This window comes from Danio rerio, chromosome 1, assembly GCF_049306965.1.
Source record: "Danio rerio strain Tuebingen ecotype United States chromosome 1, GRCz12tu, whole genome shotgun sequence".
Lineage (NCBI taxonomy): Eukaryota > Metazoa > Chordata > Actinopteri > Cypriniformes > Danionidae > Danio > Danio rerio.
In genome coordinates this window covers 49785419-49812201 of record NC_133176.1, presented here as the reverse complement: position 1 = coordinate 49812201, position 26783 = coordinate 49785419, and the positions used below count along the sequence as shown (strand labels likewise).

Here is a 26783-nt window from a genome sequence, read left to right as displayed (position 1 = left end):
CTTTTATTTCTGCATTTCAATAACCTTAATGTGTCTTAAAAATCAGTACAATTTGCAGACAGCAACATAGCCCTAAAATACATTAGGAAAATAAGTCCTTCATTGTTCTTCTAATTAACTGGTAACACTACTTTAGGTCACAATTCACTCTACACAGCAAAATTTCCAGTGTTGTTTGGAGTTGTTTTTACAGTGTAAATTTTTTTGAGTTAAAAAGTGTTATTTGTGGTGTTAATTTACGTGACATAAACACCTGCAGTGTACCCTTGTGGTCAGAGTAAGGGTTAATACTGCGAGTTAACATAGTTAACACTATAAACAAGTTGTTTCCATTTCCGGTCGCTTCACCTTACTTCCTCTTTGATTAATGGCGGATGGCACATGGAGAACATTCAAACAGGTAACTGTCATATTACTTATTTAACCACAAATATTCAATACATTTTTACATGCTTTATGTTTCTCAATGTTAAATTAATATTTGTAAATATTCTAACCGAGATTTCAAGTTCTAACCACTTGTCAWTTTATACACGACAGACATCTGGAGCCACGAGACAAGCTGCTTTAGCGGGAAAACAAAGGTAACTTTAAACATTTTACAGTTAACAGTTTTARGGAGTTCCTATTTGAATCGGGTTCAGTTCGAGCCTATTATGAGAAATAGGCAGTAATGACTCATGCAACCGTTTGAATTGTTTAAACTGTTTATTTGTTTTAAATATCTGCAAAGCAGCAGCTGTCAGTACTTAACGTTAGCTGAACCGTAACCTAGCTTTGTGTGTAATCTAACGTTATCTATAATGTTCACTGTTCAGTGCGATTGATTTGTGGCGCGAGCAGCGAGGAGTCGCGGGCTGCCTGTTCACGCTTTCATCMGTGCTTTTAAACGGTGAATAACGTTATACGATTCAAGTGTACAGGTACAGACCTGCAGACCATAATACGTTAAAAACAGACGCAAAATACATTCGCTGTAAAAGTTAGCCGTGCTTGTTGACATGAAGGGATAACGTTAGCCAGTTAAGAAATGATTCTTYTTTAAACGGTTCTTTTCAGTGAATCAATCGAACCAGTTCACTACATTGAACTGAATCATTTGAAATTGTTCGCTTCTCCGGTAAGCACCAATCCTTAAAATGGCTTACTTTATAACCTGTCTGACACTCAGTTCCACTCAAAAATACCGTATGTTGAGYTTCGACTTATTCAGTAACTGTAACAGACGGAACTGCTGTGAAAAGAACTGATGATGAGCGCGAATCGAGTAACGTGTTCCCTATGACAACGACCGAAAAATGCTAWGCTCAGAAGAGACGAACCCAAGCAGACTGTTATTGCCATTGTTTACCTAGCAAATTTCATTGTTGACTCTAAGGTAGTAGTCGAATAGTAACTTTATTTAATATTGAAGTGCTGTTCAATTGCATTGCATGAAGAGCTGGCTTAGATAGAACTGTACGTACTCTTAACTTTTGAAGATCTTTCATTAATGTGTAATGTGAAAAAAAAAGTTTTTTTTAATCTGTAATGTGCATTTATACAAGTATAATTTTCCTATAGCCTACGTCTTGCTAACAATACTAGTTAGAAATTGGTATGTAGAATCCTTCATAATAAAAAAACAAAAAGAACGTAAATATAGTTATTTTTAGAAAAAGAAAAACATAATGTGCTTTTTTATTTATATGTRCTATTCATAATAACATCGGCTTCTGTATCACCTTAACATGAAAATGAATAAATTAACTTGATTTAATTTTACTATGTCAAGTTTGTGATAGATTCTTGTTAATAATAAAGTGATATATTGTGTATTTTTCAACAGCTTCCATCATGTTGGTGAAAGTTCTATATTAAGGAGTGAAAAAATATGTAAAATTGCTTACTGATTTTACATTTCAATGTTTTCGGAGTGAAGATAAGTTAAGATTGTGCTGGTCAGAGTTGTGCTCACTAAAGTCATAACCATTTCCTGAGTCTGTTTTTTTTTTTTTTTTTTTCAGTGAAAAGCAAATTTGGATTATCAACAACTGCAGATCCTCAAGTTTTCAATRAMACGGACCCTAATGTAGAAGAGGAGATCTTCCACGAGTTAATGGACAGCAGTCYACATTTATGCTTGACTGTTAGATGTTTGGAAGAAAATATTTCTGCTGGCCTGCCTGAGGGTAATTATTCAATAAATATTTGGACAGTTTTAAAATGCCTCTGTTTTACAGTAGTACAAGTCAAAACAGTTAGAATTAAGTAAAAAGAAGAAATTCATAGAAGAGCTTACTGAACAGWGGAGTGTGTATAGAAATAAAGAGTTTTTATATGTTTCTTGACCATTGCCAGGTGTTCGTTTAGCTTAAGTTCATGTGATGCCCAGTGATGAAAGGTTGATCAAAATAGTCTGTCAAAACCACAGTGTAGAAAAACATTGAGGATGATGGTGTATAGTAAAAGCTATTAGTACAGCATTGTTTTAAATTAAGTTGAAATATAAGATAAATTTATTGTAAACTAAAGAAAATATTAYGTAAAGGTTAATAATAATGTTTTCCATTTCTCCATCAGTGATTTCACCCACAAGATCATCAACAGCCAGCACATGTACTGATACAGTTTCACTCTCTTCAATGGATCATGAAGACCCAGAGCGAAATATGCAGAATCAATTGACAAGGACTAACAGCTGCTTGATAGTAGATGGTAAAGGGCAAAACAGGTATATGCATATGTTGTTTGTTATGGTTAATTCAATCATATACTAATTCAGTTTTATTATTTTACAAGTATAACCATTTTTCTGGTCACTTTATCAGATTGTTCAAGATGCATTGGGAAAGCAATCTGGTGGTGATGAAGTACTTGACGAATACAAGGTCACAAAAACTTAAGGGCCACAGCACTAGATGGCAGCTGGTTAATATTGTCGTCAGTCACATGAAAGAGATTCATGGGTAAGATTTCATTAAATATATGCAAGAAAAGCATGGATTTTTTTTTTTAAACCAAAAAAAAAAAATAAAATGTAAAAAGTTAAGTACTGTCCTTAATCAAATATTTTACTGATTGTTAGGAGAATCCCCACGTGCAAGCAACGGGAGACTTATGCTTTGGGCATTATTTCTCTTTTTCCCAGCCTGAGAGACCCGTTTTCCGCAAAAGGCTATGTAAGAAATTGTCTTATTGTACTTAACACAAACTTGTTCATCCGTTTTAATTATTTAACGCAGAGGTGCCCAAACCTTGGTCCTGGAGAGCCAGTTTTCTGCAGAGTTTAGCTCCAACTGTAATTAAACACAAGCTCTTAACTAGCAAACTAGAAACTTTCAGGCAGTTGTGTTGAAGCAAGTTGGAGCTAAACTCTGCAAGACACTGGCCCTCCAGGAATGAGTTTCRACACCCCTGGTTTAAAGGTTTGTGTTTTTTATTTTTATTTGTATCATACAGTCAGTCTTTTTAATGTAACTGGCATTTTTWAAATATTTCTATCTATATWACAGGAACATTTTTACGATCCAGAAAAGGGAACCGTTTGTAATTAATCTAATATGCTTCTTTCTTAGATTATTCAAGACTTTAGTCTCCTGTTCAATGCTGAAACATCCAAMAAGTTGCTTGAGAGGTGGGAGACCGCATTTAAGCACAGGATCATCAATGAGGCGAAATCTCTGACTTCAACTGCCAGACTTCATTGTCTTATTAATTCAGCAGAAGGACAAGAATCTGAAAATRGTACGATTTCTAAGGATTTTGTAGTTTGAAATTTGCTTTGGTTTCTTTTGTATTTGTGAGCTATARGTGTGAATGTGGGCTTGCTTCATTTTAATATTAATACGTATAACTTTATCATCATTCATTCAGACTGGGATAATGATGTCATCTGTCCTACTCCTTCTGCATCTCCTACCTCCTTCAGAGAGAAAGAAGACTTAAGATCAGTTCAACAGAGGCCTTTGAAAGACTTGTGCATTTCCATAAGGTAAAACTCACAATATTTTCAAAAGTCTTTTCATTGTTATTATTAAGGTTGTTAAGACCATTATGCGATGCTGTAAAATGTACCTTTTGAAACTTTTTTTTAAAAGCCAATACATTCAGTTGAATGCTGTTGAAGAATGTATGTTACATCTTGGATGAAATGAGGGTTTATCAAAAMAYATATAAACATATTTTTGTGGTAATTCTTTTCCCTGTCACACTACACAATGAATGACATGAACACATTTTATTTTTGCACTTTGGSTAAAGGTGGTTTTGTTTTATTTTTTGTGTTGTTTTCATTAACAAAATTGTAAGTTTCCTAATTGGTTTCCTGCATTTAATGACATATTTTTGGCTGTTTTTTTGCAGTCTTGCACCAGCATTGAAGACCATCTCAGTGAGAGRAAGGGCCACCAGCCATGTCGCCTAAGATCAGGAAGGATCAAGGGGAGGATTGACCATTTCTATGTGGTTATGGACAAACATCTCATCTCTTGTGCAGCAACCAGGTCCTTGAGTGCTGTTGATGAACTCTTTAAAGACTATGTGTTCAACTTGACGTACGAGGAAGCCCTTGTCTACATCTTTACCTTTCTGCAGACTACAGTCTACAACATCGATGTTGGACCTACCAGTGAGTCACCCAGGGTAAAGAAACTGCGTGCAAAGCTTTTACACTAAATGTTTCTTTTACAATAATGTGTTGGTGTTGTCAAAGCTTGCAAGCAAACAGCACCTCTTTAAGACTCTCACAGTTTTTGATACTGAAAATGCTGTACATTTTATGTTGGTTTAACTGTGCGTTTAAGATGCATTGTTAAAAATAAAAGTTTAAACTGGTAAACTGTTCTGATTTTTTTTTTACTGATCAATGCAAACTGTCCTGTAATGCAGTAAACAATCTATATAACTAAAAATACATTTAAATATCAACCTAGGTATGTATGAGCACTATATTATTAGTGTTAAGATGAACACTCTTAGTGTTAAGCTATTAACACTGCGAGTGTAGTTTTAACATATTTATTTTATGCAAATAGGGAAAGTGAGTGGAAAACAGAGAGTTAAAGTCAACACTAGCAGTGCTTTTTTTTAACACTATGCAAGTGTAAAATAATTTACTCTTTTTCAAGTGTAAATTTAACTCGATTTAGTGTGGACCTATATAAACACTAARGAAGTGTTAATTTTCACACTTTGAGAGTGAAATTAACACTTCAAAATTTGCTGTGTATTATCTACCGGTTTATTACCGGCCTTTTATTAAGAAATGAATGTTTATTAGTAGTTGTTAAATATGATCTCATTCTGCATCCCTAATCCTATTTAAAATTTAAACCCAACATCTACCTTACTAACTACTAATAAATAGCTAATTAGTAGTTTATTAAGCTAGTGGTGTTAGTTTAGGGTTTGGTAATACTGTGAATTGGGATTTCAGTACACACTAGCATTGTGGACTAAACCTAAACAATGCTCCAGTTAAACTTTACCAAACCCAAACACAATACTTTGATCATAAAATGAAACTCATAATCCATAATCATTGTAAAATATGTAGCAAACACCTTTTCAATGGTAACAAACAAGAATATACACACATTAATTGCATTATTATTACTCTACCCAAAATGTGCATTTGCTTGGATATCATGATGTTCACAGATCTTCATGAATGAACATCATGACTTTATTCTGAAATCCTCCTTATACTTTAAATTGCTGAGATCGACCAATGCAAATCTCTGGTCTGCATCCTCAGTACTCTGTCTTTAGTGAAAATACCTAGATGCCAGAACTTTAGAAATAGAATAGTGTTTAGGGAATTGATTGATGCATTCAAATGCTATTGTTAATCCTGAAACTTCATTTTGGTAACTGTATGGCTCGTTTGGACCCTAAGCTGGTGCTGAAAATAATCAGATATCAGCTACTGTAAACAGTGGTAAATTCCCCCCAAAAGTGGGTTCAATCAAACTATACCATGCAGTGTAAAACATTACAAGTTCAACAGGTTTTGTAGCGCTCACATGTAATATTACTAATATTAGATGTATTATTTTTATTAATGCATTTTAGGACCCAGATGTAAAATAATTTTTCTTTCTTTTTTTTTGATTTCTCAGTGTTAATTGGCTGATGGCCATGTTTTTTTTTCATGTCATGCTACTTTAGAGAAACTGAATGGCAAATTTCAAGTTGATTGGACAAACGGTAGCTTAGATACAGCGTTTTTCACTCTATATTCATTTATGATTATCATGGCTGGCACAAAAACACATCCACAATGGACAATGTTAACACAGAAAAAAATAAACTGAAATCTATTATTTTAACAATAGTCATTAATCATGCCTATACACATTTTGTGTCGCACGTAGATATTTGAACCAAATAATAGGCAACAAATGTTAACAAAACCTTATGTTGAAATTTATATACATAATAATTAGCTTTCAGTGTAATAATTATCATTTTAAAGTGGAAAAAAATAACTTAATAATAACTTGGTAAGATTAGACAAAGTTAGATTTTTTATTTTTTTTTATTAGGTTCATCTTAGTTTTATGTCAGACATTAAAATATACATAATATTGATACATATAGATATACGCATTGATACAATTCATATTTATAAATAAAAGGTAAAATACTACATTTATACACAAAGATATACAAACATGTCAAATAATTTCTTATCAGAAACACAAAACTAGATGTAAAAACTGTTAAGAGGGCGACGTGGTGGCGCAGTAGGTAGTGCTGTCACCTCACAGCAAGAAGGTCGCTGGTTCGAGCCTCGGCTCAATCAGTTCTGTGTGGAGTTTGCATGTTCTCCCTGTGTTCGCGTGTGTTTCCTCTGGGTGCTCCGGTTTCCCTCACAGTCCAAAGAGATGTGGTACAGGTGAATTGGGTAGGCTAAATTATCCGTAGTGTAAGTGTGTGAATGAGAGTGTATGGATGTTTCACAGAAATGGGTTGCAGCTGGAAGGGCATCAGCTGCGTAAAACATATGCTGGATAAGTTGGCGGTTCATTCCGCTGTGGCGACCCCAGAGCAATAAAGAGACTAAGCCGAAAAGAAAATGAATGAATGAATGAACTCTTAAGTGTCTTACTAGTATTACAATCTCAATTCTATAAAAAAAAAAGTATACAAACATTTGTTTGACATTTATAATGAAAAACTAAAATCTAGAGGCAACTAATATGACTTAATATAATCGCTAATGACACCGGCATGACCTCTACCAAAATATAGTCACACCAACAGGAAAGAAGGTAGCAAAATCAGACCATTCATAGTCCTTCAATGAGAACAAAACACAGATTTTTACCACACAGAACAACAAATCACCTCTATTTTTACACACAAACAACTTAACAATGATGACTAAAAGGACACACTAGCAGCTCACACATTTGAGTGTCATATGGCCAGTGGAACTGTGTGGAATACTGTGGTCTGGCTCCAGCTATACGAACAAATGTGAACAGGGCCATATTAATTATAACACCATAACAACTGCTAACAAAAAGGCCAGCTGTATGTTTGTGTGTGTGTTAGACTGTGTGCATGTGTGCGTGTGTTCAGGACAGCCGACAGAAGAATTCATGCCCTGAACATTTGGACTTACAGATACAGTACATCAGTGTGAAAAGATAAGCATCAACATCAAAAACACACACACAAAATCCCCTACACCAACAACAAATGGGCAACAAGTGGGTCAAATTCCCCGCATTCCACCGCCCATCCCTTTAACGGTTTAATTGAATGTATATCAGATCATTGTGGTCCGAAGTGAACGAAAATAAAGCGAGACCACAAAGGAGTCTTTAAAAGCGCTCAGCCTTTATATGGACACACTGGTTTGTATAAATGCAGTGCGCTACTGATTATGGGGTATGATTTTTACGAGCTTCTATTTTCTCTCTCTCCGTCAGTGATAATATTGAAGAGGAAAAGGTTTCTGGACAGCGAAAGCACCACAGATGACCACAACAGACAACACACTTGACTTCTATAGATAGATGATTACTAAATAATCATAGTGAGTGAAAGTTTCACATGCAGTGAAACAGGTCAGTGAGAAGACGGATGCAAATATGATTTTTTAAAATATATACATGTATAATGATATTGTTATGCCTACTGTATATGTACATTATGATCAAAAAGCTATTTAATGTTTACATCCACTGCAGTGTCTTTTTGTAGGTCGGATTTGTCTTGTATGTAGCTATTTTCTCACAGATTATTGTTGCAGGATGTCAGTCTATAAAAAGTATAATAAAAATATTTTTAAAAAGCTATTTAAATATTGATATTTTTATCATTATATCCAATAAATGGATGGAAAGTGACAGTGAAATTGTTAAAAACATGTTAGGAAAAGGTCTTCTCTTATATATTAGGCGCAACCATTTGGGCATTTATAAATGTTGTTTGTGCAGCAAATATTAAAATTCTGAAACAGAAATGCAATAAATATGATGTTTAATCATTTGAATCAATCTCTCTGATTCATAGTGTTCTACTGTATTTTTGATTAAATAAATGCATCATTTGCTAACATAAGAGATTAAAACAAAACAAACAACCCTAAATTTCAAATGGTAGTACAATCCTTCCTGGAACACGCAAATTACTTCTGTTTAAATTATGAAAATTTTAGGGGTCGTTTGCCAGCTGTGCAATTTAATCGAAATCGAATCGCGATTTCAAACATAGCTAAATCGCAAGTGGCTCCAACATGAAATTTGTTTGTATTATTTAATTTCCCCTGCCCAGAGCAAATGTGTGACTGCTGTCTCTGTGTGATAATTTTACTAGCCAATTAAGGGGGAACAATTGAGTGATGAATGTCTTGCTAAAAAGTCTAATGTAAGTATTGCCAGTGGCACTCAATCTATTAGCAAGCAACAACAAAGTACACTTTCAGAGGTGTTTCAGCCATGTTAGTTTGCTGAGGCCCAATCCCAATTCTACCCCTTAGCCCTTCCCCTTACCGTGAAGGAGTAGGGGTGTCCTAATTCTCTTTCGCTTAAAGGGGTAGGGATAAGGGGAAGGGGTGAATAGCCCTTCGAATGAAGATTTTTCAGGACCACACTCGAAACAAAGGGGTAAGAAATAGTTACACCTATGTAAGGCAGGAAAGTTACACCCGGAAGTAAGGAGATCCACAAATTAGTATTTTTTTGTCATTATTTACAAATTTTTAAAAGCCAAAAATAGCTTTTTAGTCAATTTCACCGATCAATGTGGACAAGTTGTTGTTTTTTAACAAAATACAGTAGTCAACATTTGAAGCTGTCCTAAAGGTATTGAACAACACCCATTCATGTTCTAGGACAATTTTGAAAAACTTCACTTTGAATTTTTACTGCTGTACTGTGCGCAAAAAAGGAAAACCTTACCATTTTTAGTACATCATCATCATGTAAATGCACCTTTAGAGAGCAATTTGTCGCCAGGCAAATTATTCTATTATAAAAAATATAAAAAAAAAAAACATTGAAAAAGGACCTGTGCCATCTATAAGTACCCCGGGTGGGCTGTTTAGATTGAGCCATAGCAAACCACCCAGAACACCTTAGCAACAGCACAGCAACAATGCTAAAAAACCTCTCTCCTTAGCAACCGCATAGGAATGCCTTGGCATCCATCCAAAACAGCCTGGCATCGTGATCAGCAAACACCATTCAAATCGATGCAAATCTCCAGTTTAAAAATCCACAAAAGAAACCAGAGATTTCTTAAATATAAAGACAGTCACACCTAAGATACTATTAAACGGACAATTCAAAATAAAAAAGGTCATGAACACACCTTCCACTCATTTTTCCATTAAACGCAAAAGAAGACATTTACATAAAACATGAGTTCCACATCATTGCCACTGATTTCCATGTTATTTTTTCTTGCTACAATGGGTTGTGAATGGCTACTTGTTTGCAGCAGTCTTCAAAATACAATCTTTTGTGTACAACAGAAAACAAAACCCTATGAAGGTTTGGAAAAACACGGGAGTGAGTAATTGAATTTTTTGGGCTGAACTATTAATTTAATGGCAGATAGACAATGTGTCCTTGGGTAATATTAGAAAAAATGCACCCTTCGGCATCATATAAAAAGCAATGAGCTCATGCCTCGGTTTTGATCCAGAATCAAGGTGTCACAAGATTTCCATTGACGCTAACCTAAACTCAATTGACAAGCGCCTGAGGTCACACTTACACTGACAGCGCAGGAGTCTAGATTCAATAAGCAAATATTTTCTGATGTGCCACTACTTGCATACACTAAAAGTTTGTGTGCATGATCACAATTCACTGGAATCATCATCATCGCTGTGGATACTGACAAGCTTTGAATGTGAAAACAACACTTTTGGTGCGGGTCCAAGTAAGATTTGGGATTAATACATTTAAAAGTCGCCCCAAGTGACTGAGGCCAATCAGTGAAACTGTTACAAACCGTTGACCAACAAACAATACGCTTCTCACGGTCCAAGAGTGAAAAGAGGAGGAGGGGGGGGAGTTCATGATCAAATTCAGGGTCACATTTCAACTCATGTCACTGAACTGTGGGAAGGTTTAACCTGTAACTGAATGTAGATGGGATTCAGATCTACACAGTAAATAAAAAAGAGACTATAACTACAGTGTATAAAAGAGACTTACTATAAGAACTTTTAAATGTAAGCTTTAAGGTTACTGCAATGTGTATTGTAATTGTGAATAATAGTAGACTATATAAGTGTACTACAGAGAAAAAAGTGGAAATGAATGAAGTTTGTGATTAGTATGGGTCACAATAATTAACTACATTACTAGAAAAATACTTTACATTTAAAGCACATATTGGTTTCAAAGCTAACATTAATTTCAGCTTTTATTAATACATTATTTAACCTGAGCTATTATGTGCTTATTTGTAAATTAATAGTAACTAATTTAACTAATGCATTTCTCATAGATAGTTAACACTCTATATACAATTAACTACTGGGACCTTATTTTTTGTGCAAATTGTATTGGTATTTTGTATTATTAATTATGCTATTACTTTTGTAAAAATATTTTTGTTAATTAAATATGCTGTTGGTGCCCTTTTAAATTTGAGAAAAATAATAGACAGACAGACAGATAGATGATAGATAGAACAAACGATAGATAGGTAGGTAGGTAGGTAGGTAGGTGCATGGATGGATGAATTGATGGATGGATGGATGGACAGACAGACAGATAAATAGACAGACAGATAGAGGGATGGACGGAAGGACAGATAGATAGATAGATAGATAGATAGATAGACAGACAGACAGACAGACAGACAGACAGACAGACAGACAGACAGACAGACAGACAGACAGACAGACAGACAGACAGATAGATAGATAGATAGATAGATAGATAGATAGATAGATAGATAGATAGATAGATAGATAGATAGATAGATAGATAGATAGATAAAATGACAGACAGACAGACAGACAGACAGACAGACAGACAGACAGATAGATAGAACAATAGATAAAAAATGATATCAAGTACAACATGCAAAAACCCCATGACATCACAGATATCTGAAGCCCAGAGTTACCATAAAGTTAAGTTTCTGAGTATACTGTAAGTTACCCATAAAACCCCAAAAGGCAGTTCACACTGAACACAACCCCAACCTGACTCAATAGTTTTCCATTTGTATCTACAGTAGTCGAGTTTCCTACCTGTCAAGACTTTGAGCTGCAGCCAGAGTTTGGTAATGTCCTGACAGAGCAGGGACACTCGGTTGAGCTCCATCCCGCTCAGAGAGCACCTCCGCCGGTCCCCAGGTGCCTCTATCTCTGGGGCTTCATCCTTCTGCAGGACATTACTGAAGCTAAAGCGTCCGTCAGCGCACTTCACATATCCGCATCTCCCAACACACCAGCTCCAGCGGCATCAGGTTACACACACACACACACACACACACACACGCGCGCGCACACACACACACGTGCAGGTGGACGCAGCAGACGGTTGAGTTAAACAGAGGAAAAGCCTCAGGGCACCCGCCTAAACCAGAACGCAATTCTGTAGCAACCTGAATGTGTGTATGTATGTGTGTGGAAGAGAGGATAAGCTCTTACGTACGCAAACACTCACTCTCTAATCGTCCTGTCCTGCCACTAACAGGTTTGAGAGACGGGGGAGAGGGAGGGAGAGAGGGAGAGAGAGAGAGAGAGAGAGAGAGAGAGAGAGAGAGAGAGAGAGAGAGAGAGTTTTCTGTGTTAGTTACTCTGCCAGCTCCCTGTGGATTAATAATAGACACCCAATCAGAAAACTGAGGCCGGACCAAGGGGCGGAGCTGTCAAAGCACAGCTGTCTATATTACTGGATGAGCATCTAGGAAGAGACTCAGTCTATATTAAAGTGAGTAGGAACGAAGGATACTTCACATACAGTTGAACTTAGAATTAATAGCCCGCCTGAATTATTAGCCCCCCCTAATAACTTATTTATTTGATTTTTGTCATGTCGCCAGCACATATTATTTTACTGAATGTTTTTTAAGATACTTAAAATAAAAAAAAATTTAAAATAAAAAAAATTAGACTTTAAAACAAATAAGACTTTCTTCAGAAGAAAATATATCAAAAGACATTCTGTAAAAAACTCCTTGTTCTGCTAAACATCATTTGGGAAATATTTAAATAATTAATAATAATTTTAAACTGTAGATGTGTAAAGTTACATTAGGGTATTTACATTCACCGGCCACTTTATTAGGTACACCTGTCCAACTGCTCAATAAAGCAAATTTCTAATCAGCCAATCACACGGCAGCAACTCAATAAAGTTAAGCATGTAGACATGCTCAAGACGATCTGTTGCAGTTCAAACTGAGCATCAGAATGAGGAAGAAATGTGATTTAAGTGAATTTGAACGTGGCATGGTGGTTAGCGCCAGACATGCTGGTCTAAGTATTTCAGACCCAAATTTCTGAGGAATATTTCCAGTACCTTGTTGAATCTCTGCCACGAAGTTGTGAATGCAAAAAAAGTGCCCAACCCTTTACTAGTAAGGGTAGATAGCTTTAGTTTATGTACAAAAATTCATGTTAATTTTAATAGTTATTTACGTTAGTAATGTTCACACACAATGTACAATTCATGCTAATAACAAACCATTAACTAAGACTTTTAGCTTAATAAATTACGAACTAGCTGCATATTAGTTAGTTGGATTTAGATATTCTAATTTAAAATAAGATCATACTATATATGCTTATAAACAGGTAATAGATTAATAATAGGCCAGTAATAAGCAAGTATTAAATTGTGTGAATTGTTACCTTAACTAAAGTGTTTCCATTAGTGTTTTTTACATATACACCATTAGGTCATAAAAGTATTATTATTATTATTATTATTATTAATATTAATAAATATATTTGTTATTACATAAAAACATTTATGACATTAAACATTAAAATTTATTAAATGAGCAATGCATTTGATACAGGATTCATTAAAATTTGTAAACATTAAGGACACTTGATTGTTACAGTAATTGTTATTGTCTTTATGAACCCATTAAATGCTATTACCAGATACAAATGTTTTCTTATTTTTAAAATGCATCAGTAATGTTGAATTGATTTACTATTAACTGTAATTAATAAAACACAGAAGCAAATTAGTTTAATGAAATTTTGTAAAGTGCCAAAAATATATTTAATAAATACCGAATAAGGAATAATTTTTGTACTCTGACCTGTGGACTACACAAACCCAGTTCAAGATCTTTTATATGAGAACACTTTAGTGTCAGGCAGATCAGCAACAATCCATAAGAGCAGAGTGAATGGAGCTGCAAGTCTGTATTCTCAACTCACAAAGATCCTGGGAAAAAGACGCACACACACACACAGACAAGTGCACACACACATAGGACCACCTGTCTGAGTCTGCCGCTGTGAATAAAACAGCTCTATAGTTCTGCAAAGCCTTTGATGGAACTCAAAACCCTTCAGCTTGAGAAAGAAAAAGCCATAAATGGAAACTAAATACATTTAGACACATCAAAACCAGCTTTTTATGCTTAAAAAAAAACAACACAACAAAACTACCAACGATAGAAAAGTAAAGCCAAGTTATCATTTAGTGTAAAACAGTGTGCACTCTGATGAAATCTAAAATGTACTCCCAACTAAAATAAACAAAAATCAGGGATTTTTTTTTTTATTAATAACAATGTAATTAAATAATACAAATGTAAATAAATAAGGCTAAACAATGTTGCTGATATGCTTTGCTTATCGTTTTTTTTTAATGTAGTCTTAATTTTCAACAATCATTGTAAAACTGAATACTATGCGGTTAATGAAATTTCATTAAAACATATGAAAGTTTAATGTACTAAAAAGGCTGAAGTAAACTGACCACAAACTTTGAAGCTGAACTTAAAGAATGCTAGAAGGATTTGCTTCTACTCTGTTTATGTAGATTGAATAAGGAAAATGTTGAAATCAATTTGAATTTCATGATATCGTGTTTTTGCACAAGTTTAACACAGGGAGTCTGTATACTTAGATTGTACACTAAAACTGTATACGGCAAGATCCAATATGTATGCAGGCAAAAACTGTGTTTTGCTGAGCCACATTAACACATGCAATTGTTAACTAATGATTAATCATAAAGATTTGAGTTAATCAAAAAAATATTTTGACCCACAAACTGAAAATCTACTCACCATTTACTCTCTCAAGTGTTTACCATAGGTTTCATTTTTCTGTTCAAGATATTTAAAAAAAATGTTAGAAACATGTTAAAATTGACTTCTATGCAGTGGAAGTCAAAGGTTACAGGTTTGCAACATTTTTAGAGACCTAACAGGAATTGCTGCATTTATTATTATTAATGTTAATATTATTAATATTATTTTCTAGAATGAATCATGATTTTGAGAGTCTAAACATGCTTAAAACTTACAAAGCTTTGCACATGCACCAGAAGTGGCAAACATTTACATTTGTTATAGGCTTCAGAAGTGGGTGTGGAAAAATGGCTTGACAGCGCCACCTATGCACATTTAACAGACCCGATCTACGTTTCACGCAAATTTACGAAAATTAACACACACATCAAACATGACCAACAAAAAAGTCTCCTGGGGCGAAATCTCAAACCCAACAAGATATCAAATATTTCAAAATGTCTGGAGTGTGTTATCCTGGTAATTTTTTATTTTTGGTTAACTATCCCTTTAATTAGCTCAAACCTTTATAATTAAGAGATTAGAATCACCTGTGCACTGCCTCACTTGTTACAAAAAATGTAGCACAAAATGAAAATGTACAATTCGCCTAACTAACGAGTTGTTCTACTCATACAGTATGTTTTGAGTCATCTGTATTTATGAATATTTGCAGCGTGAGATATGCAAACAAAAAGGTGGATGTAGTGTATGGGCTCTCTGTCTGGATAATAAGCAATGGTGATTTTGTAGCCTGAAGGTCAGAGGTCAGATTCAGCAGGAGCACTTTATAAAAGCAGGTCAGGCTGTGGAGGATCTGGAAATCCCCTACTCTCTCTCTTCTCTTAGATCTTGTGTCCTGCTATATATATACACACTCACTGTACGCTCATCTGTCATCAGTCACTCACACACTAGAGGTTAAGAGAATAAAAGCCGTCACTTTTAATGAAGACAACCATAAACACAATGTGCCTTTCTGTGTAACTCCACACGACTGAACTGCAGCCTCTGTGAAGATCAATAAAGACCAATAATAAAACAAATATAATAATTTGGACTGAAGAATAAAGATACATTTTATAGCTACAATTTAAATACATTTATGGTTTATATTATAGTACTTTACAGTCTATACAAGATACATGTTGTCATTTTATATCGCTTATAGTTTGTAAGATGATAAAAAACCTGTCAATTAATCAACCAAACCACCAACTAAATCAATCAACCAACCCACCAACCAATCAATTGATTAGCCAACCAATTAAACCCACCAACCAACCAATTAATTAACCAACCAACAACCCAATTAACCAACCAACCAACCAACCAATCCAATAACTAATTAACCAATCAACCACTCAAATAACTAACCAACCAACCATTTAACCAACCAACCATTTAACCAACCAACCAACCAACCACTCACTCACTCACTCACTCACTCACTCACTCACTCACTCACTCAATCACTCACTCACTCACTCACTCACTCACTCACTCACTCACTCACTCACTCACTTATTTACAGACCAACCAACCAACAAACGAACGAACTAATAAATCAACTAATCAACCAATTAATCAATGTATCAACCAATTACTCAACCAACCAATTAACCAATGAATGAATGAATGAATCAATCAATCAATCAATCAACAAACAAACTAAGATTAATCAACCAATCAACCAATTTACAAACCAACTAACATACAAAGCAATAAATCAATTAACCAATCAACCAACAAACCAATTAACTAACCAACCAACCAAATTAATTACCCAAACAACCAATTAATCAACTATCCAAGCAGTCAATTAAGTTATCAATCAACCAACCGACCAATCAATTAACCACCCACCAACCAATTAACCAACCAACCAACCAAACAAACAACTAACCAACCAATCAATTAACCAACCAACAAACCAAAAACATTTATCAACCAATGAACCAATAAATCAATCAACTAATTAACTAACCAACCAACCAATCAACAAAAGAAACAATCAACCAATAAACCAATAAATTAATCAACCAATCAACCAAATAACAAACCAACAAACGAATGAACCAATAAATCGGTTAAAAAAACCAACCAAATCAACGATTTAACCAATTAATTAACCAATCACAATTAACTAAGCAATCAATTAATCAACCAATCAATCAGCCAACCAATCAATCAACAAACACAATCAATCAATCAATCAACAATTTCTTTAATGAATTAATTTACAAATCATATAATAGTATTTAAATGCTTAAAATGTTTCATTATTAAACAATTAACACTTGCAAAAATTAAATACAGTATGTGAAACATGTACACATGGGTTTAATGCATGTAAATTTAGAATTAATAAATCTTTTTTAATTGTCTCTGTAAAAACTTTGATTTGATGTTTCAACTAAAGCTTGCACAAAATGCTTAAATATCGTCTAACAATTGCATAGCAATAAATCAAACAAGGACTTAATTATTAATCAAATTAAACAAACAAACAAACAACTTTAATTACTATAAAATATTATTTAGTTTTCAGAAATAAGTCTTTCTTTTCCCATAAACAAACTTAAATATTCTTCCACTGATTTTATGATTTTAAACCAAAAAAAGACACCCCCCCCCTGCCAATTTTGACAATTTTTTTTCCAAAACATTATATAACAATGTTTTACTCATCTAGAAAATAATTTTAGATTTAAGAATTTTTAGACATTTGAACTAAAAACAAGACAAAACCTCTAAGTAAGGAAACCATTTTTATTTTGCTGTGTAGTACTTCCACTTGAATCTGATTTTGTACAGTATCTACAGTACAGTGAGTCAAAAATAGACTCAAGGCCTATGGATGAAGATGAATGTAGAGTCTGTCAGGGCAGGATACACGAGGCAGCTGTAATGTGAAAAACAGCAGTGTGTTTATGGACATCCTGTTTCTGGCAGACTCTTATTCTCTCTGAAGCATTCAGTGGAAAATGAAACCAATTCTTCATATGCTAAAATAACAAGATTGTGTGTCAATTACGCAACCGTGTGTGTGTTTGTGTGTCCAAGAGATCCAGAGATCAGAGAAACGGATCAACTGACCAATGTTTTATTTGCCAATGTAAAGATGATTAACCCCTTTAATAAACATTACTCTGCTGGAAAACTATTACAAGCCCGTAAATACCTCAAGCATCCTTTTATATAAATAAAGAAGAAGGAAAGAGATTGTTACTTGTCAAACTTACGGTTCAAAAACAAAGCTAAATCTAAACTTTTCATTTTACTTTACTATTAAATTATTTGAAAAACAAACAAACAAACAAAAAGTACAAAAAGGGTCACCATAGTGAGAAATATAGTAAACTCTAATTAAGTATTTCAAACTGACAGGTATATTATATTATTTCTAATTTTAATATTATGCATAATATTACTGGTAATAAATACATTTAAAGGATTAGTTTTTTAATAATAATAATAATAATAATAATAATAATAATAATAATAATAATAAACAAACCATATTACAGGGTAATACATTAATGTATTCTTAAAAAAATAATATAATAATAATAATAATAATAATAATAATAATAATAATAATGATACAAGATAATGCATCCATTTAATGCATTATTTTACAAATAATAATAATAATAATAATAATAATAATAATAATAATATAATATAATAATAATAATATAATAATAATAATAATAATAATAAATTTAATATATAAACAATTTTACAGGGCAGTATGTCGTTTAATGTATTCTTGATCAAATAATAATAATAATAATAATAATAATAATAATATTATCATACTAATACTAATACTACTACTACTACTACTAATAATAATAATAATTAACATTACAAGGCAATACACTATTTAATGTTTTCTTTTTCAAATACTAATATTTATAATAATTATTATTATAATATAATAATAATAATAATAATAATAATAATAATAATAATAGTAGTACTGATTATAATAATAAAAATAATAAAACAGGGTAACATCAATTTAATTAATTATTTTTCAAATTATAATTATTATTATTTGTAATATTATTAGTAGTACGTTCAGTTGTAATCCTTATTTTTGTTGTTATTAATGCTACACTTTGCATTTTTAGATGTGCTTCAATCATATACTTTCTAAGGTTTTAGTTTAATAGTGTTTATATTAATTTCGTCATTTCAGGTGTGTGATCATCATCTTTCAAAAGAAATTTTGTGCTCATTTCAGTCACAAGGCAATGATGAATTTTTACTGAGAGCCACATTTAGGAAAGCACATGACTCTTCGTATCTTTGGAGGAAATTGTCTTTCATAATGGATGTTTTCCTGTAATTCTCATATTGCTGTAGAAACATGATTTTTTCTTTTCACTGATACACAAACAGCTTTCTTAACTCAACCAGAATCTAACGCTTTTTAAACATAAAAACCTTAACATTTCACAATCAGCATCAGGAAAAGAACCGTGATCATAGTCAAAAAAACATATGCTGAGTCAGCAAATTTACCAAAAAAATGGGGATTTTAAAATCATGTGAGTAGTTGAGTGTTAAACCCGTGTCAGTCCACACAAAAAATAGAAGAGGGAAAAAGTAATACAATTAAAAATATGTAATAAAATAACAAAGGCTGAACAATGTTGCAAAGAAGCTTTGCTAATAGGGCTTCTTAAATGTCTTTCAGAAAATCATTCCAAAAATGAATAGTGTGCAATTGATTTGATGAAACATTGATGAAAGTAACTGAAATAAACTGAACTCAAAGATTGTATTGAAGACACGGTTCACCCAAAACTGAAAACTCTGTTTTCATTTCATTCTGTTTCAAAAAATCATTTATTTGTTAAACCTGATGGACTTTGTGTCTTCTGTTGAACACAAAATAAGATATTTTGAAAAATGTTGAAAATCTGTAACCAATGACTTCCACAGCATTTGTTCTTCCTTCTATAAAATCAATAGTTACAGGTTTTTAGCTCCTTTTTAGTGTTGACCAGAAAAAAAAAAAAATTACGGTTTGAAACATCTTGAGCAATATAATAATAATAATAATAATAATAATAATAATAATAATAATAAATAAAATTGAATAAAATAAATTGTTAATAAGAAAAAAATAAATAAAAAAATAAAATAAAAATATTAAATTTAATTAAAATACTACATCCTGCATGTGTCAAATATGCATATATATATATATATATATATATATATATATATATATATATATATATATATATATATATATATATATATATAYACACACACACACACACACAAATATACACACACACAAATATACACATGCACACACGAACACACACAGAGACTGGTCATGTGATCAGTCAGTAGTGGGTATTTGCATGGGTTTGGTCACAGCAAAGCATCTAAAGATCACACAGTAACCAATCAAACGCTGTGTCCACAGAGAATACAACAAAGATCAGATTCAGATCAGATAAAGGAGCTGCAGGCCACAGATAACAACAGGATTCACTGGCCTGCTGGCACACATTTAACAAACTAAAGGAATATAAGTAAATAAAATGTAGTAAGAAAAAAGAAAAAGAAGAAAAAGACTCATTCTGTTATTATTAAAAAGAACACAAAAGCCACAATATAATAAAATAATTGTTTGCATTATTCATTTAACAAGAACAACAATAATAATAAAATACAAAAATATTATATTTTTATTGTAGTTGTTGTTATTGTTTTTATTGTTATTCGTTTTATTATTAGTTTTATCATCATTAATGTTCTTGTATGAATAATATTTATAAAATAATATAAATATTTACATTTATATATTATTATTTATATAACAACAACTATATTATTAATAATAATATAAAATAAAAATTATCATCATCATTATCATTATAGCAATATAATAATAATAATAATAATAATAATAATAATAATAATACTTTAAAACTGGAATGACAAGTAGTAAATTTGCAAGGATGTGCGTATATAAAAATTCTGACTTCTTTTAAGAAATTCTGAAATTAAATCTCACAAATGTGAATAAAATCTAAAAAATCTGCCAAACAAAAATTGTGAGATAAACAGTCAAAATAACTTTTAATTTCTTTTATTATTTTTACTTCCAGAAAGCCAACATTTCAAAATTGCAATTATTACTAAATTAATTTAATTAATAAAATTGCAATTAATCACAAAAAAACAAAAAACTCACAACTACAATAAAAAGTAGCTGTTTTTTCCTAAAGTGGACAGCTACAGTATATCAGTGTGACAAAATTTTGCTCCAAACATGATTTATTTGTGCACATCATTCTTTATGCACATCATTTCTGGCCAACATCTCTGATACACATTTAATGGTGCGCCTGACTATCATAACATTCATTTCATGCAGAAAGCTTTGCAAAAATAGCCAAATTGACACTCATAATCCAGTTATATCCTGTGGCTTCTACAATAAAGCAGGAAATAAGCTTGAATAAGATAAAAGGCACCTGCAATGAAAAGTCTCAGGAACACAAGGAGCCACCACAGGATATTAGCATGACAACACGTCTACTTTACGACAAAAACAAACAAATAACAACAAAATAAGGATGCAAGAACTTCCTCTGCAGGCTCTGAAGCTTAAACTTCCTCTTTATAATTACAGAAAATCCCAACGATCAGGAGAAAAGCAATGAAATACTGTCATAAGATCAGGCATTTCCTTTGAATAATGTGCTGAGTTGTTTACCAAAGGCATGCTTTTCATTTTTTCATGCTTTCATGCATTCCAGTTTGCATTTTTCACCCCTTTTCCTTGGTTGTTTGGATATAGTTTGATGCCAGTGGCACATTCTGCCATCATTAACCCACATTAGTGATGACAGCAGGCACGTTCTCTGGTCTGGGGGGCGATATACGGACGTCTGGACCGCAGTTGACCAGCGCTTAGCAGCACTCGAGGGACTGTCAAGTCACCACACCCCCTTATCAGCCAGATTTAATCAGCACACAAACTCTAACAGAAGCCTAGTGCGTTTAGGAAACTGTGTCTGAATTATCAACACTCACTCCTGACAGAAAAATGGCTTTAAATTCACCCAGTTCCACCAGACAGGAAGACTTCATTACTGCGTCTGTTTATATGGTCACATTTTTCTTAACTTGAGAAAATCAGTTAGGAGACTGGACGCCTAAATTGTCATTATTGCCTTTTTTGTGTGTGTTTCCAGTCCTGTATTCATCTGTGAATATATTTGTGATCTTGGACCAAAAAAAAAACTTAGCACAGGTTTATTAATGACAATAGGCCAAAAACACACAGTATTTATATTTGAAAAATACAGTCAAGCCTGAAATTGTCTATTCCCCTGGCAAATTCTGACTTAAAATTGTATTCTAATGTAGATAAAAGCTGAGAAATATTTTTTTCCACAATGATGCCTCTTAGTTTAATGTTTAATGTTGGCCCAACACTTTTGCTCAGTGCTGTATATTATTAATATAGTTCACGGATTTATTTTAATTAGTCTTTTTATTAAAAACAAACAGAAAATTTTGGAAATATGTACAAAATAAAAACAACAACAGCACAACTTTTTTTCCTCTTCAAGCTGAAACATGTGTTCCCTTGGCACTAAGCACAGCTTCAACTGTTTTGTTTGATTGTCCTGACATTTTCTGAATTAATGTGCTGTGTATAATATCAGGCTTCTTTCCAGAGTTCTTCTTAAGGTTTATATCTTTCTTTTTCTGTCCAGGTGATCTCATACAGCCTCGATAATATTCAGGTCTGGACTACGTGGAGGCCATTTCATGACTGTCTGTGTTTCAGCTGTTTTCTTTCTCCAAATAGCATTTTACAGCAATTAGCGAATTATCATGCTGAAAATTAAAACTATTACCACTGGAGTCCTTTCCAGAAGAAATGGCATAATGGATTAAAACCTATCTGTACTTTTCAACATTTAAAAGTCCATCAAGTCAGACAATATTGCTAACAACACTGGTAGAAATGCAGCTTAAACCAGGACAAACAGCGTATCTCCAACATTTAAAAAATTTGACAAATATTATAGAAAAGTATGACTGGTTTTCTTGTATATCAAATATGCCATCAGTAAAACAACAGATTTAATGTAATTTACTGTATATTATTTATTTAGATCACTATTTATTTCCATTACTACATATTATATTTCAATCTACAACAAATGTCAACAAAGTCACTAAGTTTCAAACTGCAACTAAACATTTTCAATGCATAAGTGTAAACAAACAGAATAACACCCAAAAATCACTAGAGATGGACAAATCAAATGCTTTGCTTACTTCGCTGTTCCAAATCAAACCGTTTATAATAAGAAAAGCCACAATAAAAGAAGCAGAAACAAAATAACAATGCTTAATCAAGCCGAAGAGGAAGAGCAGAAATAATTATAGCAGCCGATTTGTTTCAAAATGTTGGTTCCTCAACCAAATGCAAACAAACATCGATCAACCAAATGATACCAAGAGGAAGCATCCTTTAATGTTTTTCTCTAAAACAACAGAACAGAATGGCATTCATGCATCTAAAATAGTATAAACTCAGCAAAGTAGCAAGCATTAGGAAACAGTGACTCTAATACACACTGACAGTAAAGCTGAAGGGGGAGACGCTCATAAAGCCAATGAAAATGATGATGTGAAGAGATAATGAGGCAAAGGAGCAGACAGAACATCAAGATTTGTGCAGCAATAAAAAAACATGTCACTCATCAGTGCTTGTTTTGCTAAATTGATTACTATTGTTGATACTCTGTTAACGATTTTTGTAAATGAGACAGCACATTTAACTGTAATATGAACTGTATTTTACTGTTGAACAGGTTTGTGGTTTGTTGCTGTATTTTAACGTTTCATTGTGAAAATTACTGTATATTTTACAGTGAAGAAATACAATACTGTAAATACATATAGAGCAAGATAAATGGCTGCATAAATATAAATACAGTGTTCTTGCTGATTTACAGTAAGTTACTGGCGAACCACTGGCTGTAGATTCTAGAGGAAATTGTTAAAAGGATGTATTTGAATTAGTCCATTTTAAATAACATTGACACAGTACACATTTCAAGTAAGAGTAAGTAGGAAAACAAATTTTATAAAAAAAAATCTGAGAATTTTTGTCCAAAATATGCAATTTATTAGAGGTCATTCAATGTTTTTTTTTTAATTGATAATAAAATCCTTCAACAGTCTGAGAGATCACTGAAAAGGCTTCCTGGAGGCTGTTTGTTGCTTCAAGATTTTGTTAATTTAAAAACATTTGAAGAAATAAAAATGCCGTTAACAACTGCACACTGTAAAATATTATATGATCAATTAGTCCTGATAGCATGTGTTTTTAGTTCCTTGTAACCAGGGCCAAACGGAATCTGCGGACATTTTTTGCTATTTCTGCTGAGAATTTTGGTAAAAATCTGCGAATTTCTGGGGAATTATTTTGGGAGTATCCAGCGGAGTATTATAACAAAAACCTTAATATTATAAATAAAAAGTAATAAATTACTGAATAAAAACTGAATAAATTCAGATTTACACATTTACGGGAAATCTGCCGAATTCTGCGCGCGCAGATTCCGTGTGGGCCTACTTGTAACTTATTAAACTAAGTTAATCATGTTCTAACTTAATTTTATAAATTACGCGAGCTGTTTTAAGCCAGTTCAACATAATATAAGTTCAATGGACTCATAAGGTTAATTTAATTCAGCTTAAACATTTAAGGCAACCAGGATTATTTTACAGTGTAGGAGCCTATTTGTTCGGATTCAATAACCAATGTTATATGTGATGTGTGTAATGTGTAATGTTATGCATCATTCTATGATTTCAGTTTTGAATATTTTTGTTTTGAATTGTTTACATTTGTGAACTCACATGATTCAAATGTGTTGTTTGGATAAATAATCTCTGCATTTTGCATTGAAAATATGTTCCATGTTAAAAATTGTGTGCTGGCTCTTTAAGAATTGCATCTGTCAAGTCTGACTGCAGTGCGTTCTTTAAGACAGCGGTTTTCTATTAACACAATTTTTTTTACCGCATTCGTGATGTTTAAAAAATTCGAGATGATATTTTGTTGACTTTATTTTTATTTGTTTATGTATCTCTGAGTGAAGATTAAAAGACGACATCTGACAAGAAACAGACTACATAGATTTCTTCATTGGACATGGAGCGATTAAGACTGAAACTGAAACCAAGATGCTCTCTCACATAAACTCTATATTTAACATTTATTAAGCGTAAGAACAATTAGTTACATACGGTCAAAATGACAATTTTTTGCTTAAAGCTGCAAAAATATTCTTTAAATGTTAAAAGCCTTGTTTTCAAATCTAGCAAACATTCAGAATATTTGTTCATTTTGAAACCATTATTCTGGATAGTCAATGCTCTGATCTCTCCATTCTCAAAATAGCTCTAGTCGAGTCAGCTTCAATGCCAGTCTCAGATAATAGCAAAACCCACGCAATAAGAGATCTGCTTGAGTAAACACACACTACAACATGGGCCGTTTTGGCAAAGTATTGCTGAGTATACAACATACAGTATATGAGCTCAGCGAGAGTAGAAATTTACTCAGAGCAAACAACTATGAGTTCATGAGCTGCTTCTTAAACACACACTGACAGCACGATCAAAGATAGAAGACCATATATTCATGGATTAGGGATGCACAATATATAATTTATGCATTAATATCGCAATGTGCAAATCTGTAATAGTCACATCACAGCATCTGCAATGTCAAATTTAGGATATTGTGAAATTATATTCATATCGCAATAAAAAACACAATATCGCAATGTCAGTTTTTTCCAAAATTGTGCAGCCTTAATGTTTACCCATGGCGACCTTAATTTTGGTTCCCATGAGTCTGTGTGCATTCAGGTTTACACACACAAACAAACTTAACTATACATATTTTAGATTAGAATTGATCACCTAGCATTAAACTCTCCCATGATTTATAGTATTTATCCATATTGCCTTATGAATAGCTGCAGCACTCTATGGAGTGTTTTTATGAGGAGTCATCAATCGACCATATTGGAGAGCAGAAAGTAAACAATAGCCCCTTTCACACATACAGACCTTTCCGGAAAATTACCGGCAATTTTCCGGAAAGGTTGTATGTGTGAACAGGCCCTTTTTAAAAAATACCAGTAAATTCGTTCCGGCTATTTTCCGGAAAGAGAAGTTGTAACATTACCGGTAATTTGCCGGAATGGTGCGCTGTGTGAATGCAGAAGGAAGATTACCGGAATAAGCGCGTCCACGTCTAGAACGTGCTGACGTGAGACACCTGCTTTAGCCAATCAGAACAGTCAGACGCATTCACGTGCGCGCAGTTTATGAGAATAAAAGCCTTTGAATATTTATCCAGACACCTTTAGCTGCTAGATGTTAGTCAGATAATGTTTCTATGTTCCTTTCTAATGCTAACTGTGTAAATAATTATCGATAAAATGTTTATGATAATCCGTTGTTTGTTTACCTTCAAGCTCTGCGTGTGCCCGTGAGCGCCCGTAGCGCCAGCACACACACACATATCATGTACATCTCGACATGCGAAAGTGTTTCTCTATGTTTTCATTGGAGTTGTTCACTATACTGATCCATCCAAAGAGTTTTTAACGCAGTCAAATGTTTACAAACACAAGTGCAGCCGTTTAGAGGTCATTTCTGGTTAATGATGTCAGAATTTACCGGCATTTTGGGATGGATGTGTGAATGCTCTTTTTCGGAAAAATTCCGTTACGTCCTCGCCTGTGTGAACAGCGCTTTTTTGAATATACCGGTAAAGTCATTCCGGAAATTTTCCGGATATTTACCGGTATCACTGTGTGAAAGGGGCTAATGTCATTAAACTTGAACACTAAGGGCTCATTCATGCAGAACACATCTTTGCTTCTAAAAACTTAAGGCAACGGTTCGGAATAGTTCAAAAAAAGTGCAGCATAAAGAACGAGCGTATCCGGATACTAGAAACTAGCAACAGTTGC

At 33.2% G+C, this 26783-nt stretch overlaps 2 protein-coding genes across 45 annotated transcripts in view; one reads left to right on the top strand and one right to left on the bottom strand.

Annotated features, from left to right (window-relative positions):
- The window catches only part of mcf2la (mcf.2 cell line derived transforming sequence-like a), a 143236-nt gene that overhangs the window by 89928 nt on the left and 26525 nt on the right, over positions 1 to 26783 (bottom strand). For 7 of the 39 annotated variants that reach the window (XM_073954035.1, XM_073954071.1, XM_073954099.1 and 4 more), the window contains exon 1: positions 11711 to 11903. The exons of the other annotated variants lie outside the window; for them this stretch is intronic. In XM_073954035.1, the coding sequence (XP_073810136.1) occupies positions 11711 to 11783 (73 nt within the window). In that variant the 5' untranslated portion in view covers positions 11784 to 11903. Of the gene's footprint in view, positions 1 to 11710; positions 11904 to 26783 lie in introns of those variants that run through there. 39 annotated transcript variants of the gene reach the window in all.
- On the top strand, positions 347 to 4819 carry si:busm1-105l16.2. Of its 6 annotated transcripts, none has more exon segments than NM_001007209.1 (10): positions 368 to 400; positions 541 to 584; positions 2007 to 2171; positions 2629 to 2713; positions 2811 to 2948; positions 3068 to 3142; positions 3256 to 3266; positions 3568 to 3726; positions 3915 to 3973; positions 4345 to 4819. In NM_001007209.1, coding segments are annotated over 8 exon segments (912 nt in total). In that variant the 5' UTR covers positions 368 to 400; positions 541 to 584; positions 2007 to 2098; the 3' UTR covers positions 4657 to 4819.